The sequence below is a fragment of the Perca flavescens genome, chromosome 13, assembly GCF_004354835.1.
Source record: "Perca flavescens isolate YP-PL-M2 chromosome 13, PFLA_1.0, whole genome shotgun sequence".
NCBI lineage: Eukaryota > Metazoa > Chordata > Actinopteri > Perciformes > Percidae > Perca > Perca flavescens.
Window position 1 is genome coordinate 21,179,049 of NC_041343.1, and position 15,845 is coordinate 21,194,893.

Consider the following 15,845-nt stretch of genomic DNA (forward strand, 5'->3'; position numbering starts at 1 on the left):
GTTCAAGAAATGCCAAAAATGCGTATACAGTACATGTCACTGCTAACTAATTAATATAAAAAAAGAAAATACTTCACTGGATTACAATTTTACCTGGCTTTGAGAGTGTCCTTTTTCTCCATCAAGTTCAGACTTCATGCATATACACACCTCATTTTGACAGGACCGTAACTTTTCAACTTATGTAACATTTTTGTATCATTTAGAGAATGAAGCTGCTTGTATAGGGGTTTATATGAACATTTCCAGCAGCTGCAATACAGCAAAAAAACTGCCATTAAATGCAGATTTTTCATTTCAGCTGGTATCACTTGAGGGTTAATAACATAAATGCATGCACATGGATAGGTGTGGTCTGTGGTCCTTCATTTTGAGTTCTTGTCAGTCTGTAGTGTTCAGAAGCAAAATTTATGATAATATGGTTTTTCAGTGCTTACAAATCCCACTATTTAAGGACTAAGGTCATTGTACTCCATAATATTGTTCATACAGTACTGCATAACTTGTTTATGTGGGTTTTTTTTAAAATTAGGGCTGATCTACAGCGCAATAAAGCCTAAAATAAGTTTTCCCAAGGGAACGATACCATATACAAGAGAATCAGGACTACTGTAGTGCAATTGTTTACCGCATTTTTTATGTACTCAATGTACATTCTATGGTGTTCACATATTAAAAGTGAAAGTATAAAATTCATTCAATAAAAAAAAGAAAAAAGGTATGAGGACGGAAAAAATTCTACTTTCACTAAGTGAATGACTTAAATTGATTGCTACCAGTGTGGTGGATGTTCAAACATGTTGCTTTTTTTGATCATGTCAGTCAGATTAGGACCTTATGTCCTCATCAGTGACAGAGCAAATTTCCAGAGGGGGATCCCATTACTGAACAGACACAGAGCAATACATAACAGTGTCACACAAATCACATCTAGTGGTAAGTACATAAACAAAAGCTGGATGTAATGAATTAACTATCTGCAAGTGAAAGGTTTAAAAGAATAAACATGAAGGAGAGTGGGAGAGTAAAGGAGAGGAAGTGGAGGTGGCAGCGAGGAGACAGAGGGAGAAAAGTAGTTGTTGGTAACAGGCTGTACTCAAAGGTCTGTCACTCTTAAGTCAGTAAATGAGATGATTGGTAGTGTGTATCTTCTCTTGATCTAACAAAGTTAGATCAACGCTAGGGCTGGGCGATATGGAGAAAATCAAATATCACGATAGTTGTGACCAAATACCTCGATATCGATACCGCAACAATATTGTCGTTTTGACTTATTGGTGCTTTCACAAAATATTTACACAATGAGATTTTTTATAAATAATCATCAGTAATGTGGATATAATGACTAAGTGTATAAAGGCAAATAATAGAACAGTTACAACAGTCTGGTAAGTTCAGAAAATTACATAACTTTATTGTAATGCAGCCTTTAAAACCAGGAAGTGACAATAACTGTCATATTACGATATCGCGATATCAAAAATCTAAGACGATATCTAGTCTCATATCACGATTTCGATATAATATCGATATATTTCCCAGCTCTAGTCAACGCCAAAATGGCTTGTAGAAACAACATGATGGGATGGGACAGACAATCCCACATTGGCGGCTTGTACTGTATGTGTGTGCGTGCTCAGCCTCATGTCGCTGTGAATTCCATATGCAGGCGTGTGTTTACCCCCGTTAATAACCTCAGCATGGGTGTGTCCAGTGTTTATATTGTGGAGATGCTTGTTCAGACCTGTGAAAATATTTTTGTTTAAGTTGGTCTTTGGTTTCAGTCGTGTAAATATAAAACTGCTGGCCAGACACCGAGACTGTGTAAAATAAATCCAAGACATTCATGCCAGGTACAGGATTGTATTCAAAATTCACTTATTCAAATTGATTTTGTACCTGCTACATGATACATGTATGTGTGCATGTGAATGTGACTTATGTGTTTTCCAGACACTTTTGGGATTTAAACCGACAACCTGCCAGTCACGAGACAACTTCTCTAAGCTCTTAGCTGCCACATATGCACTTATGTGTGCTAACGTGTGTGTATATGCTCATGTACTCCTATGAATTTCTGTGAGCATGAAAAAAGTGCGTGTGTACGTTCTTGAAGCAATGTGTTGTGCTTTTGATTGTATTTAAAGTTCATGTTTGCATGTATGTTTCTGTATATACAACTGGGTCCAAAAAAATAGGGCCTACAGTATCTCTGAGGAACTAAACACAAGGTTAACTCCAGATTCATAATCACTTACAGTGAGCTGGGCCGGATCTGCCGGGTGTCCTGCTCTCCGTCGTTGCTGGTCAGGCTGTGTCTCGGGGTTCGACCTTGGCTGCCGCCGCTGCTGCTACTGCTGCTGCTGTTACAGTTGGTAGAGGAAGAAACCGGCTGCTGCAGCTCAGCGACTGTGGTGTTGACAACACTGTTCTTCTTTTCACCTAAAAGAATAGTGAAATATTTACAGGCTCTTTGGATTTTTCAGGCAAAAAAGCCACTTTTCAATTCAATTTTATTTATAGTAACAAATCAACAGTTATCTCAAGACACTTTACAGATATAGTAGGTCTAGACCACACTCTATAATTTACAAAGACACAGCAATTCCAATAATTCCCCCAAGAGCAAGCATTTAGTGCAACAGTGGTGAGGAAAAACTCCCTTTTAGGCAGAAACCTCAGACAGACCCAGGCTCTTGGTGGGTTTTTATACGGACATGCCTTTTCCTGGTGTAAGACCATATGTCTGTTGACCACTCTCTCTGATTATTAGCTAACTGACTCAAAGCAATAGATTAAATATTCAAGATTTTTATTTGTCATTTGTGCATTGACAAAAAGGCAAATAGGAATTCTTGTGCAGGCTCTTTGAATTAAGGGCAAAGAAAAGCACACGACTAAAATAAAAAAAAAATAGTTCATACAAGGTCAATAAATTTAAATAAAATAATACAAAAAAACTTAGTTATTATACAAAAGAATGCAAACTCTTTCTATTATTGCACATTTAATCACAGTGAATTGTTCAGTGTTTTATTTTGTTTTTGCCATCAGTCTGACTGTGGCAGGGAGAAAACGGTTATAGAACCGTGTTATGTGTAGGGATAGTGTCTGCTCTGCTGTGTCAGAGTCTGTATGTGCAGTGTTTGTGTCTGAGCGGAGAGTGAGCTGGGTGGAGTGAGTGTAATGATGCTCTCTCCTCTTTTCCGGCATCAATGTGTGTATTGGTGTCCACGGAAGGAAGCTTAGTCCCTCTAACCCTCTCTGCAGTCTGCAATACTGACCACTGACAGCGTAAGATTTTTAAACAAAAAGTGTTTGGTTATATAAAGTGTGGTTATAGGTCTTTTTCTCGCTAAGCGCCTTACCATATAGCAAAACATAGCAGGTGTGAGCAAATGAAAAAAAAAATCATCAGGTAAATTAGGTGGTTCAGCTCACCTTTCTGGGAATGTGTTGGTGTGTGGAAGAGTGTGAGCGGCCTCTCGCTGCAGGACGGGGCTTTGCTCTCGGTGCTTGTCCTCTCGGTGCTTGTCCTCCTGGACAGGTTGAGCTGCATGTTGGTCGGACCGCCTACAGAAATCGGCACGTCCCTGAATATCTGCACAAACAAGACAGACAGTCTGTTGTGTGTGTGAGTATAACCAAAGAAACAATATATACATTTTACTCCATTAAACAACATGTGTACAGCATAGAAACAGTGATCACAATGTTGTGCCTAAATGTAAGAAAAAAAAATGCAACAATATGCAAGATTGTGATTTGATACACAGTCTGCGTTGAGGCTGAGAGGGTAGAGATAGGCTGAGAAGTTCAGTCAACTCTGAGTAGAGCCGCGGCTCCTTTGCATCGAAAGGAGCCAGTTGAGGTGGTTTGGGCATCTGGTAAGGATGCCCCCTGGGCGCCTCCCTAGGGAGGTGATCCAGGCACATCCAGCTGGGAGGAGGCCTCGGGGAAGACCCAGGACTAGGTGGAGGGATTATATCTCCACCCTGGCCTGGGAACGCCTCGGGATCCCTCAGTCAGAGCTGGCTAATGTATCTCCTGAAAGGGAAGTTTGGGCTCTCCTGCTGGAGCTGCTGCCCCTCGGACTTGACCCCGGATAAGCGAATGATGATGGATGGATGGTGATTTGATACAAAAACAGTAAAACAATCAAGAAGACACAATACAAAGTGCTGCTGAATCACCAGTGATCCTACGACTCACTTTATGCCTAGTTAATTCTTACCATCATGCTCTCTGTTGAAATGAGAGTCAGTCTAACATGTGAGCTGATTATATATATATATATATATATATATATATATATATATATATATATATATATATATATATATATATATATATATATATATATATATATACACACATTTCAACCTTTGCAGTTTAGACTCTGTTTAACATAGCGACACAGTTGCTTGCTGCTGTGTATACAACTTCTTTTAAGTGGGAATAATGACATACGCAGTAACATTGGTAACATTTATTTTATTTATAATCCCTGAAGCACATTATGCAAGATGCAGAACATCCCATTTCAAGTTTCAAGTTGTTTTGCTCTTTGTCAATTATGTATCTCTATGTTTTTTTTCTAGTAATGCTGCTCTGTGTAAGTCTGTTATTTCAGCCTTAGTCAAATGTAATCATTTTACCATCCATTCATCTGTCATTGCCTTTTTTTCGACTTTTTAGCCAGGCCCACACCCTAAACTCCACTCAAGAAGGAAAATTGAGAAAAAAACAGATTGGAGAACCCATTTCAACACACTGGATTTGTTGTTTTGGTTGCGGAAAAGCACTATAAAATGTCATAAGCAAGATCACATAAAACCTACAAAGGTTTGTGTGTGTGTCTGATCGTTTGTTTCCTTCACTGGCTGATCCTGTGTGTTTGTAGCATGTGCCATTTCAGATATAAATAGTTAGGTGCATTCATTGTTGTTTAAATGCATAAACTAAACCCCTTGACAAAGCCAAGGGATTAATTTAATCCTCAACCACGTCACCAAACTCTGTTGCTTATGCTACTCATTTGTATACGTAGCCTACACACTCATATTCCCTCTTACCTTCTCATGATGCTCTATAAGGATCTCTACTACAATGTTCTGGAACTTGATGTCCATGATGGCTGCCACTGTCTCCTCCTGTGGGCGGAGCAGAGTTGGACCAAAGACCACACCGAGATTGGCGATGGTCATCAGGTTCTGATGGTGGTGATTAGCCACACTGTTAAGTGGGGGTAGACAGAGAGTTAGTGTGTCCCATTCATATCAACGAGTACATGCTAAATAGCAGGACACCTCTCTGTATAAAGCAATACAGTTTCAACACAAACCAAACATTCTAACCTAGGTAGGATTTATTGTTGTTGGTTCAGTTTAATAGACAGAGACCTAAGGTGTGTTTATTGTGATCCAGCCATTCAACCCATAGGCCAGTGATGATGACATAGATGACCGCCGGTAGGTGTAATGCACTAAGCCCAGGTAAAAATGTGCATGTCTTCAGATTACCCGATTTCACGCTCGCCTACATGTTGGCTGATGTCCCATTTATCGCACATTATATCATGCTGCTGCTGTTGAAGAAAAGCCCCACAAAGCAAGAGGGCTTAGATGGGAGTTTTGAATAAAAACACAATGCCAGTCAGCTGCATTAGAGGAATAATTGCACATAAGCCAACTGTGTCATGCCCTGCTTTTTAGCTTATGGGCTGCAGCAGCTTGTGGTTATGTAATCTACAGACAGACAACCTGTTTGATTCACAAATGTTCTTGTCTATACAGTATATTGTTGCTTATGTACAATATAAAACAATCCAAAACATAGAGGCAAAGGTGGGATTTGAAGTCCTGGGAGAAAAAGAGGCAATTGTCAGGGGATGGCCTTTATACAAAAATATGAGATCTTTGAGTTCTAATCAGGGGTGAGTAGCACTCAATTAGTTGGAAACGTTTTTGTTGGTTTGTGTTACATATACAGTAAAATAGTTTAAACAGCACCAATGACTTTATTCCGGTGTAAAGTTAGGACCTGCTTGAATGAAATATAGTCATTTAAATCCCATTAAAACAAAAGTTATAAGTAAACAAAATGTATGGCCCAGTTTTACCCTAAACATGGAGACCTGTTAAAACCTTGTAAACCTGCAAATCACCCAATTGTTATTGGGCTGCGGCCATAGTAGCTTCTACACTTCCTGGCATCCACAGAAAGACCTTCACCTAACCATTAACCCTCCTTTCCCTTCAAAGTAGATTTGGCCTGGATGGGTTTCTATTTTAACACACTGCCTTAATGCATGCAGTCAAGAGATTATACATAGCCCTAATCTTCCCCGATGATGGACAACAACAATAAAGATGAGGAGCATACAGCAATGTGGATGGAGAAAGAGGAGAGGGCATGAGAGAAAAGGAGAGGAGAGATTTCCCTATGCATTACATAGAACCTGCTAAATGTAAATACTGTGCTGTTTTTTAAGTGCACAAGGTTTGATACAGCATAATGAATGACTACAGTTGTCCGTGTGTGTGACAGCTCCACCTACGTTGCCAGGTGTTTTATAAGCAGCTCCAGCATCTGTCTGTTCTTCTCAGGCAGCCGGTGCACCAGGGCATGGATCTCTGTCACTCTGGCTTCTTGGTTGTCCAACTCTGGACAAAGACAGATATGAAGACAGAGGGAGAGACTGTTGAAGACAAAAGACTTCAGAGTGTCACATTTGATTACTTTTTCATTGACCCGTACAGTACATGTAAGGAGCAGAAACACTGAACGGGTAAACTAAAGTGTCTTTTTTTCTGAAATGTTTATCTGTCTGTTTATTACAAAGATGATACTGTAACAACTGGTCATTAGACACAAAGACATTTGCAAAACCTTGGTGTAGACACATACAGAAAGTCAAACTTTGTAAGCATGAGCTAAGAAATAAAAAGAATCGCATACAAGGTCTTCAAGTTAAATATCAGTATTTTTACGAGGTAAATAGCACTCAGATTCAGTGGATCAATTATGCAGAGGTCTTCATAACTATAGCATATTAATGTCATCACTCAAGGTGTGAAGGACTAGGCTGGCAATATTCTTGATTTTTTCCTATTGTCAATAAATATCATGAAATCACCAAAACCAACAATGAATTGATCTTACTAACCAAGTATTTTCTGTAGGGATAGGTACCAAAACCTCTTAATAAACAGGCCCCAGATAGACACACACAGCTCTTACTGGCAAAGGCGGAGAGAATTTGCTCACAAGTCTGGTTACACTTCACAAGGGTCAAAGCGGACAATGCTCATTGTCACAAGTGCAAAACGTGTTTTGCATGTTAGGGCAAATGGCTAGCGAAAGTGCATCACATACTGGCGGAGAAGTGCACAGTTTTCGAATGCCTAGCTTGTAGTTCATCTCTCGTTGACCCATCCACCTCAGTTCAGTCAGGAACACTTTGTCAAAATAGATTAATTCATCTGCAATTTGTATTTGGTGGTATGGCTCTGTTCTGGGGCCTCCCCACTCTTCCATGTGCATACGTGGAAAGCATGAAGCAGGGAGAGCACACCTCCCTGCCCTTCCAAAGCCTTAAGCCGGGAGAGCAGCAGTGCAGGATCCCCATACGGTACAGAACAGAGCAGAATCAATGACAGAGACACGACATTGATTAAGTCAGACAACATCAATTTAAAAAGAGGAGCTGGGGTGGAGGTGGGTTACAAGCGCTAGCAGAGATGCTTGCTTAGGAACTGTCAGCTGAGATAATAGCCGAGCTTGACTCCGTAACCTGCCAGAACCTACGCTATGCTTCATGTACGGTATGCATGCTAGCAGCCTAGAACCCACACAGAGTTAACTAAATGGTACAAACAAGGGTTATGAGAAGAAAAAAAAACAATGTTAATAATGTTCTTTTCTTTTAAAAAAAGAACAAAAATAACCAATAAGAGTACCGTTAAAGTACTGGATCTTACACCTTCAGTAGCAGCCAGTGGGCTTGGGGCTGGGTGCCAAAGACAGGGTATGGATGATGGAAAGTATTCAGGGATGGACTAGTCTGACTCACCGGATGCAGACTGTTGGTATCAGCCTGCTATTGGATGCTTATTTCAGACAAAATTCTCCTCCCCGTTGGCTATCTCTACTATCTATTTTGCAAGGGTACAGTCGCTGCATCCTGGGCTTACAGTAGCGCTGCCCGAGATGATTGTGATAGGTTTAAAGAAATACAAGCAAGCCAGAGTGTTGTTTTCCCCTCTATACCAGAATGATATTGGGTGCAGCACTGTGGAGATAGGTCTGGCTACACAAGGCTAGGGATGGACTTGTTTTAGTCTTTTCATTGGATAGGTTGACAATAAGAAAAATATAACACCACACTTATGCTTAAGGTTTGAATCAGGGTTTATGTGATTAGAATTATAAAGTAATTTATAACACTTGTAATATAGACTGAAAGATAATTTATTTTTTACAAGAGAGGGAGACACAGAAAGAGACAAAAAAGGGTGAAGTGATGGAGTAAGAGACAAATGAAAAGGTAGTTTTAGTCACGGAGTGTTCAACTCAGTTGCAAAGTGGGTATGCAAAGTAGATATGCAGGGCAGACACACATGTAGGCAGGCAGAGGAACCTGTTGTTGATGGATGACAATAATAAATCATGGCTGCGGAGCCAGTCGATTGCGAGATGACCGCAGACTCACACTAGATCAGCCCTCGCGCCCTGGCTGTCAGAACCAGGCAATACATTCGCTTAGACATACCCAGACCAATACTCAAATATACAGTGAATATAGACCAAATATTTTCAAATACTTACACATAAATGTAGATGATATAATTCCGCAGATGCACACAGACACACTTTTAACAAAAACATGTAATCAGTCAGTCAAACACAAGAATAAATACAAAACTTAAATACCTATAACATCCACATGCATGTACAAGTCCATGGCACCAATATATGCCTCCAAACAGATGCATACACATTAAAACAGCAACGCTCATCGTTCCCTATTATGCATTCTCTGGTGTCCACCACTACACACATTATACTAAAGCACACATTTTTCTGTTCCTTCAAACCTAATACGGTACATGCACACACAGCAATGTATGTATCAGTTTTTCAGAAAAACAAGTTTACCAATTTTGATCAATTGACCAATTCATTCTATCTAGGAGTCAATTTAGAGCAGAATTCAACTGTTTTTTAATCCCTGACATAATGTTCCAATCACACCAGGCTCTGGAATTAACTCCCACTAAAGCCTACCAAATACCAGGAAAGAGATAAACAGGTAAATTAAATATGATTAACCAATGAGGTCAATTTTAATTGACATACATTTGTTTTTTTAGTTTGATGTGATGGACAAAGATCAGTATGTAGATCCTACATGTCGGTCAAACACAAACAGATAATTTGTCATTAATTATATTAAAACACATTCAGAAAATTCTGCAATTCATTCAACATTTTGGGAAATATGCTTATCTGCTTTATTGCAGAGAATTAGATGACATGATCAATATCAATCTCATGTGTGTGTATTGAATATAGAGCTAAAGCCAGGAAGCAAAGATAAAGATAACAAAGATAAGCAGCAGAAAATGAATGGGTGGATGGATGGATGGATGGATGGAAAACAAAAAACCCATGTTTTGATAACAGAGGGTAAAATAGGAAAACTCCTGATCCATCTCGTTACTCGTTTAACGAGGAGACTGACTGGTTTTGAGACATGGTACTGTTTTTTTTTGGTCAGCTTGGCTGCTTGAAAAGAGGGATAGGATATTTTGAAGCCTGTGAAATATGGGCTATGCAGGTAAGACTCTCAATGTCAAACTTTACATTGGCTTCATATCAAACTCACGGTGATCATCTTCCACCCCTGTATCATCTATTTCTTTTATGGACTTTATGAAGCTAAACGTGAATAATGTTTGGTCCAGCTTTTTAGTATCTTTACAAAAAACTTCACCTCACAGCAGTGACAAATAAAGCCAAATAAAAAGCAAGTGGAAGGAACTCAGGCAATTCATACAAGTGAAAATGTCAGATAGGAGAAGGAGTAAGAAAACAGAGGGAATAAAGGTGAAATATAAGGAGAAAATTGATGAATTAATGAGAATGAGATACTTCAAGCAAAACCTAATGATTGGAGACAGAATAATTACTGTGTGTGTTTTCTTGCTGGTACATGCCTTATGCAAGTATCTGAAATCCAGGTGGCACTACTCTCCATACTCCTCGTCTTTCTCTCAAAGTCTCTATTTCATGGTCTAAATCAGTTAGTGCTGCAAAAACTCAATTTTGTAACCTAGGAGCCACATGAGAAATATCAAATACACTGATATGATTGCAGTGACTGTTGGAGAGTTTAGGCAATCTGTCTTCAAGACAGCAGAGTATTTTTTGAAAACAAAATTATTTACCCTGACTCAATATACACCATACCAATTGGGTGCTGGTAAAGAAGAAGAAAAAAGGGGAAAGTTTTGCAGCGGTTGTTTGAACCAACAAACCTGAAAACACTAAGCTCTCCATTTAAACCAGATATCTAAAACCAGATTAGCACGGGATGGGAGAGAGTAAGCCGAGACGAAACCGGAGGAGGAGGAGGAGGAGGAGGAGGAGGAGGAAGATAAGGTTGGCGAACAGGGTGGTGGGAGGAGCTGGAGAGGATGCGTGAAAGAGAGGAGAAACGGAAGAGCTGAAAGAGGGAGTTCAACCAAGGACGCTGTCCTCAAAACACCCCACTGCTTCTGCAAAATTCCACCTTGGAAAAAGTACAAAAGCATACTCACACAAGCAGACACGCATTCTGCACATATGCATTCACCCCCAAATTTATGACATGCATGCAAACACCCACGTAAACAGAAACCAATGAATGGTAGAGGAAAAGAAGAGGGAAGAAGTTAAACATAACAAAAGACTATAAATCTGTAAACTTATTTAAATAGTTGGCAAGCATGTGACATAGTTTATGATTATTACAAAACCATGAATGCATTATAGGATCGGTGGTCCAAGTTAGTATCAAACCAGCTACCTTGGCATTCTTAACTGCCACGCTTTCTCCCAATACACACTTTAACCCAGTTTTCTTATGTTCTCTCCAGTTGACCTCAATATGGAGCCATTTCCTGGTAGTGTTGCCAGAGACATAGTCATTTCCTGGCGTTCCTTCCCCTGTCATCTCGGCTTTCTAGAGGCTTAGTTACCGACAAACAAAGCAAACAAAGTCACTGACACATCCTGTAACAAAGCAGACCAGACTGGACCGGACTAGACTTAACTGCACCTGGGCTCGTTAGAATAAGACCAATTTTCAAATATTAAGTAAAAGGCAGATGCAACAGCTACACAAAAATGGACCAGACCATACGAAGCCAGGCTAATCAGACCCAAATAAACTACATCAAACAAGGCCAGACATAACTTGGAATAGAAACTATTACATTCTGTTGTGGAGAGTCATCATGCAAAGTCTCTTTTTTTTGTGGTCTAAATCAATAAGTGCTTGTAAAGGTTTTTTGTAGCCTATGAGCCACATGACAAGAATAAAATACACTGAAATGATTGCAGTGACTTAGGCAATTTGTCTTTAAGACAGCCGAGTGTTTTTTGAAAATGAAGTTATGTATCCTGACTCAATACACCACACCCATCAGGTGCTGGTGAAAAGAGATTTTGCAGCGGAGGGGACATGGTGGCACAGTGGGTGCCCTATTATCCCAGTAGGTGAACCATCTATTTGTAACTGGTTTAATAGAAAACAATGGCCTCAGTCACAAGATGATTCATATGATAGGTTTGATATTCCCCGAATTAAACCAAGGAGGAATGTTTAAGAAATTGCTTTAAACAGTATGTATTTTGAGAGGAACGAATAGGACAACTAATCACTGTCTCAAGTATTACAAATGAAATAACCTCTAACACATCTTTAATCCATTAATAAACTGCACATACTGTATCGACATGATATGACTCAACAGACCAAAGGACTTAAGGATTCTCCTGCTTAGCAGTTTGTTGTAACCACTCCATGTAAACCGTATGGTCCGTTATTCACTACAGTATAGGGTTTTTTTTTTATCCAAGGTGGTCTTAGAATAGCTGTTTGCAGTGTTTTTATTTGGTTAACATCAGTGGGAATCAAGTATTCTGCTGACTCAACTCACATTTGATAGGCAACTAAGACATAACACATAAAAAGGAAAAAAACTCACTGGCTGCTTTGATGAAGCTCCTCTGGTACTGGTACGTCATGAGAGGTCCGGGCAGCACTCTGGAAACAGAGGAGACGGAGACGTCAGGTGGAGAATGTCAGCTTGGAAAATGGAGCTTTGCAAAAATCAATGAATATGGACAGTTGTGGATGAGCATTCATCTAACTATGTTCTCCTTCTCGTCTTTCATCTCCACCATCCCAGGTTCCACAGCTGGATATCAGTTCATCACTTCTGCCTGAGGAGTGTAATGGCTCCTTCTGGTTCTCAGTGAGGCCTGACCTAAGGTCCTAATGCTGTTAATGTGTGTACGTGTGGAGTGTGTGTGTGTGTGTGTAAGTGCGTGGATAGCCACTCTCTTTGAAGCTGTCCATTTATGTGCTAATAAATTGCATGTGTGTGTGTGTTTGTGTTGAATGTTTGTTTAGCTGTGTGTTTGTGTTGTGCACAGTGTAGATCTATTCAGATGCACAGCTTGAACACCACTACTCCTCTCTTTCCCTTCATAGGTTTCTCCTTCTACTTAGCCGCCTATTCCTGGCCTCCCACAATCCTGATCCTTCCCTCATTACCAATTGTTGAGAAAAAAAAGGAAGTAATTTAACCATAGACAGTTATACAGTCAGTGACCAGCCGATAGGGCTAGAGTTGTACTGGGCACGTATGATTGTATTCAACTGTGTAAATACTGTGCAATAAGTGGAAGAAAAAACAATTGGTGCTACGAATAATCCCTCTATGGGAAAATAAAGTTTCTAAAATGAAAAGTAGGCTTAACAAGCAAATACTGGTTTAAAAAAACTGGAACATTAGCAATGTATTGAGGTGGATCCAGGCCTAAGATGTTTTATGCAAGAGACAGAAGGCAGCAATTTGCATTTGAGCTAAGTGCCTCCGTTCCACCATACAATGGAAGAGTAACTGTACATGTGTACATGTGTAAACATGTAAAAAGTCCTGCTAGCAATCCTTTTACCATTAAAGACACAGAAACAGGTTGTTGTAAAAATGTGATATTTGTTTTGCTTGATTTACTAAAGTCTACGATGGCTTAGGGACTTTTTTGCTGACTTTATGTTGACCAAACTGTAAATGAGAAAGCTATATGAGACACGCAATAATACAGTCAAAGATATTTGTCTTCTTGCCGATAATATAAAAGCATGTCAATAAACTTCCTTTAAAGGCATATTATGTAAGGAGTATGCCTAACTGTTTGTTAACACACAGGAAGTTCAAAGTTGGCGCAGCAGTGTTTGAGCAAGCTAGAGAATGAATACTGTAAAAAGCAGTGAATCAGAGGAATAAAAAGCTATTTTTTTTGCTAAAACACACACACACACACACACACACACACACACACACACACTCTGTGGGAAGGTGCCACATTGCTGGAGTATGAGTGAATGCAGAGCTTCATCCTGTCTGTTTCTATGTGTGTCTGTGTCAGTTAAACGTGTGTCTCGATGCCGGCAAAGTGGCAGTTGGAAATGAGAAGGGGCTGCACAACCTACTGGCTGTTATTGGCTGGGGGTTACACACCCACGTGGGGCCCAAAGGCTCTTTGTTGACAGCCCAAAACATCCCAACTGACCAAAATAAAAAGAAAAGACAAAATGCAGGCAGAGGACAGGGTCACTGAAGATACAGGGGTGTCAGAGTGAGGGTGAAAAGGGGACTGATTCCCCAGGGCATTCATGTGAGGAGGGCCCACAAAGATGCTAGAATGAATAGTTGTGGATGTGGGGAGGGGCCCATAGAAAATGCCTTTTTACAGGGCTAAGAAGTTTATAATACACCCCTGAAGATACATATACTACCACAGACTTCTAGTGGGTCATAAGTAATACTTGAGGTTTACTTTTGTATTATCTACATCTATAGATTGTTTTATGTTTTATAATGTACATGCATTTCTGTAAGCTTTTACACAAACCTGAGATAGTGCTTGATAGCACTCGTGATAGTCTTGATCTCCCACTCTGAGTTCTCCAGCTCCACGTCAGCACATGTCTTAGGATCTGATGGACAAAAATGAAGATAGAAAGAAAAAAATATATATTACAGAAGAGAAAATATATTTTATTTTCAGGTTGACTAAATTTGTGTGAGTGTGTGTTTACCCATAGCGAGGCCTAGTAGTTTTTGTACTCTGGAGTTGACGCCAACGATTCTGTACAAGCCCTGATCATCGATACCTGGAGAAGAGAGGTTAGCCCGTACTTAATCTAAGTGCTTCCTTACATAAGCATTGTACACTTGCTGCATTTGAAATTACTGAAGATAAAAGTTAAAGTACATTAGCAAGATAATTTTACCAAGCAAATGGTAATTTATCCATTTACAATCAATCCTAAACTAGATGGTGTTGGTAAAAACAAAAGCAGGCAGTTTTCTGGTTTAACATCAGTAAGAAGGCATTAATGGTAATAAGATGCCACGTGTCCATGCTTACGTAGAAGGTTTTTTAAACCTGGCACCACTCAAAGACTGCTGTTCAATTAATATGACATCACAGATATCAAATCAAACTGCCGAATCTAAAAAGGTGTAGGAAGACTATTACTCAGCATACATTTCATGAGAACCAAGAGCAGGACAGTGAGCAAGGATTACTGAAATGACAAACCATTTCAGTATAATAAAAGTAGATTTTAACATCTAAGTACATGTACATTTGCCTTGACATTTGATTTATCAACATCCATTTTCTTTGTTCCATTTTTATGTTCATACATGTCCCCCATGTAAAGAATAATCCTGGCATCTCAGAAACACAATGGCTGTCGTTCTATACCATCAAAATGTAAATGTGTCTGCAGAGCGATGAAAAGCCAAAGAATGTTCCGTGATAGATGCTTTGAATGCAGTTGATGACAGGAAAGGGAGTGATATTGCACATGTGGACCTTTTTACTGTGACATTTCAGAAGGAAGTCTGTAGAGAAATATTTCCAGGTGCATCAGAAGACAACATACTCAGAGGAGACAGTTTAAATCCCACTCATTAACTTGTATGGAAGCTCTGAAAAACAACCTCTAACAGCTAATGTGCTGCACAATGCTGAGGTTATTGTACATAATTATATTTCTACCATGCACACACCTTACCAAGAAGTCTCTGGAGATAGTGATACTTTGTATTACTGTCATTGAATTTGTTGTCCAGTACTGCTCTATACAGTTTCACATTAGCTTCCAGTAAAAGCTTTACTGATTTTAGCTCACTGCATAGCTGTGCACTTAAATACATAGTATATATGTATACATACTGCATAAATGAATGGTAATGTTTTTTTTTGTATATTGTATGTAATGTGGTGTTATCAATGTCCTAATATTCACCTAATGAGCTCATTAAAGTCTCTCCACATAACTCATGGTTGGTATTCATTTGAACTACATACTCATATACTTTCAAAGTATGAAGTATAACGATAGTTACGTTATTGTAACTCCAGATTCTATGAGTATAGGCGTAGCCCTCTAAGCCACGCTATGGGTTTATCCCTTCGCGCATGCGCAGTCGTGAAGATTTTCTTTCCCGCCCTTGCGTGCCGCACGGGCTTCAACTACATCCGCAATTACTGTA

General features: G+C 39.5%; 1 protein-coding gene across 1 annotated transcript in view; it reads right to left on the reverse strand.

The window, feature by feature from the left end:
* The window catches only part of LOC114566590 (rho GTPase-activating protein 26), a 97,349-nt gene that overhangs the window by 14,580 nt on the left and 66,924 nt on the right, over positions 1–15,845 (reverse strand). Inside the window, exons 14-20 of the mRNA XM_028595162.1 lie at positions 14,378–14,452; positions 14,191–14,275; positions 12,255–12,313; positions 6,560–6,665; positions 5,076–5,235; positions 3,442–3,601; positions 2,259–2,442 (exon numbers count right to left, since the gene is read on the reverse strand). Coding sequence (XP_028450963.1) covers positions 2,259–2,442; positions 3,442–3,601; positions 5,076–5,235; positions 6,560–6,665; positions 12,255–12,313; positions 14,191–14,275; positions 14,378–14,452 — 829 coding nt within the window. The remainder of the gene's footprint in view (positions 1–2,258; positions 2,443–3,441; positions 3,602–5,075; positions 5,236–6,559; positions 6,666–12,254; positions 12,314–14,190; positions 14,276–14,377; positions 14,453–15,845) is intronic.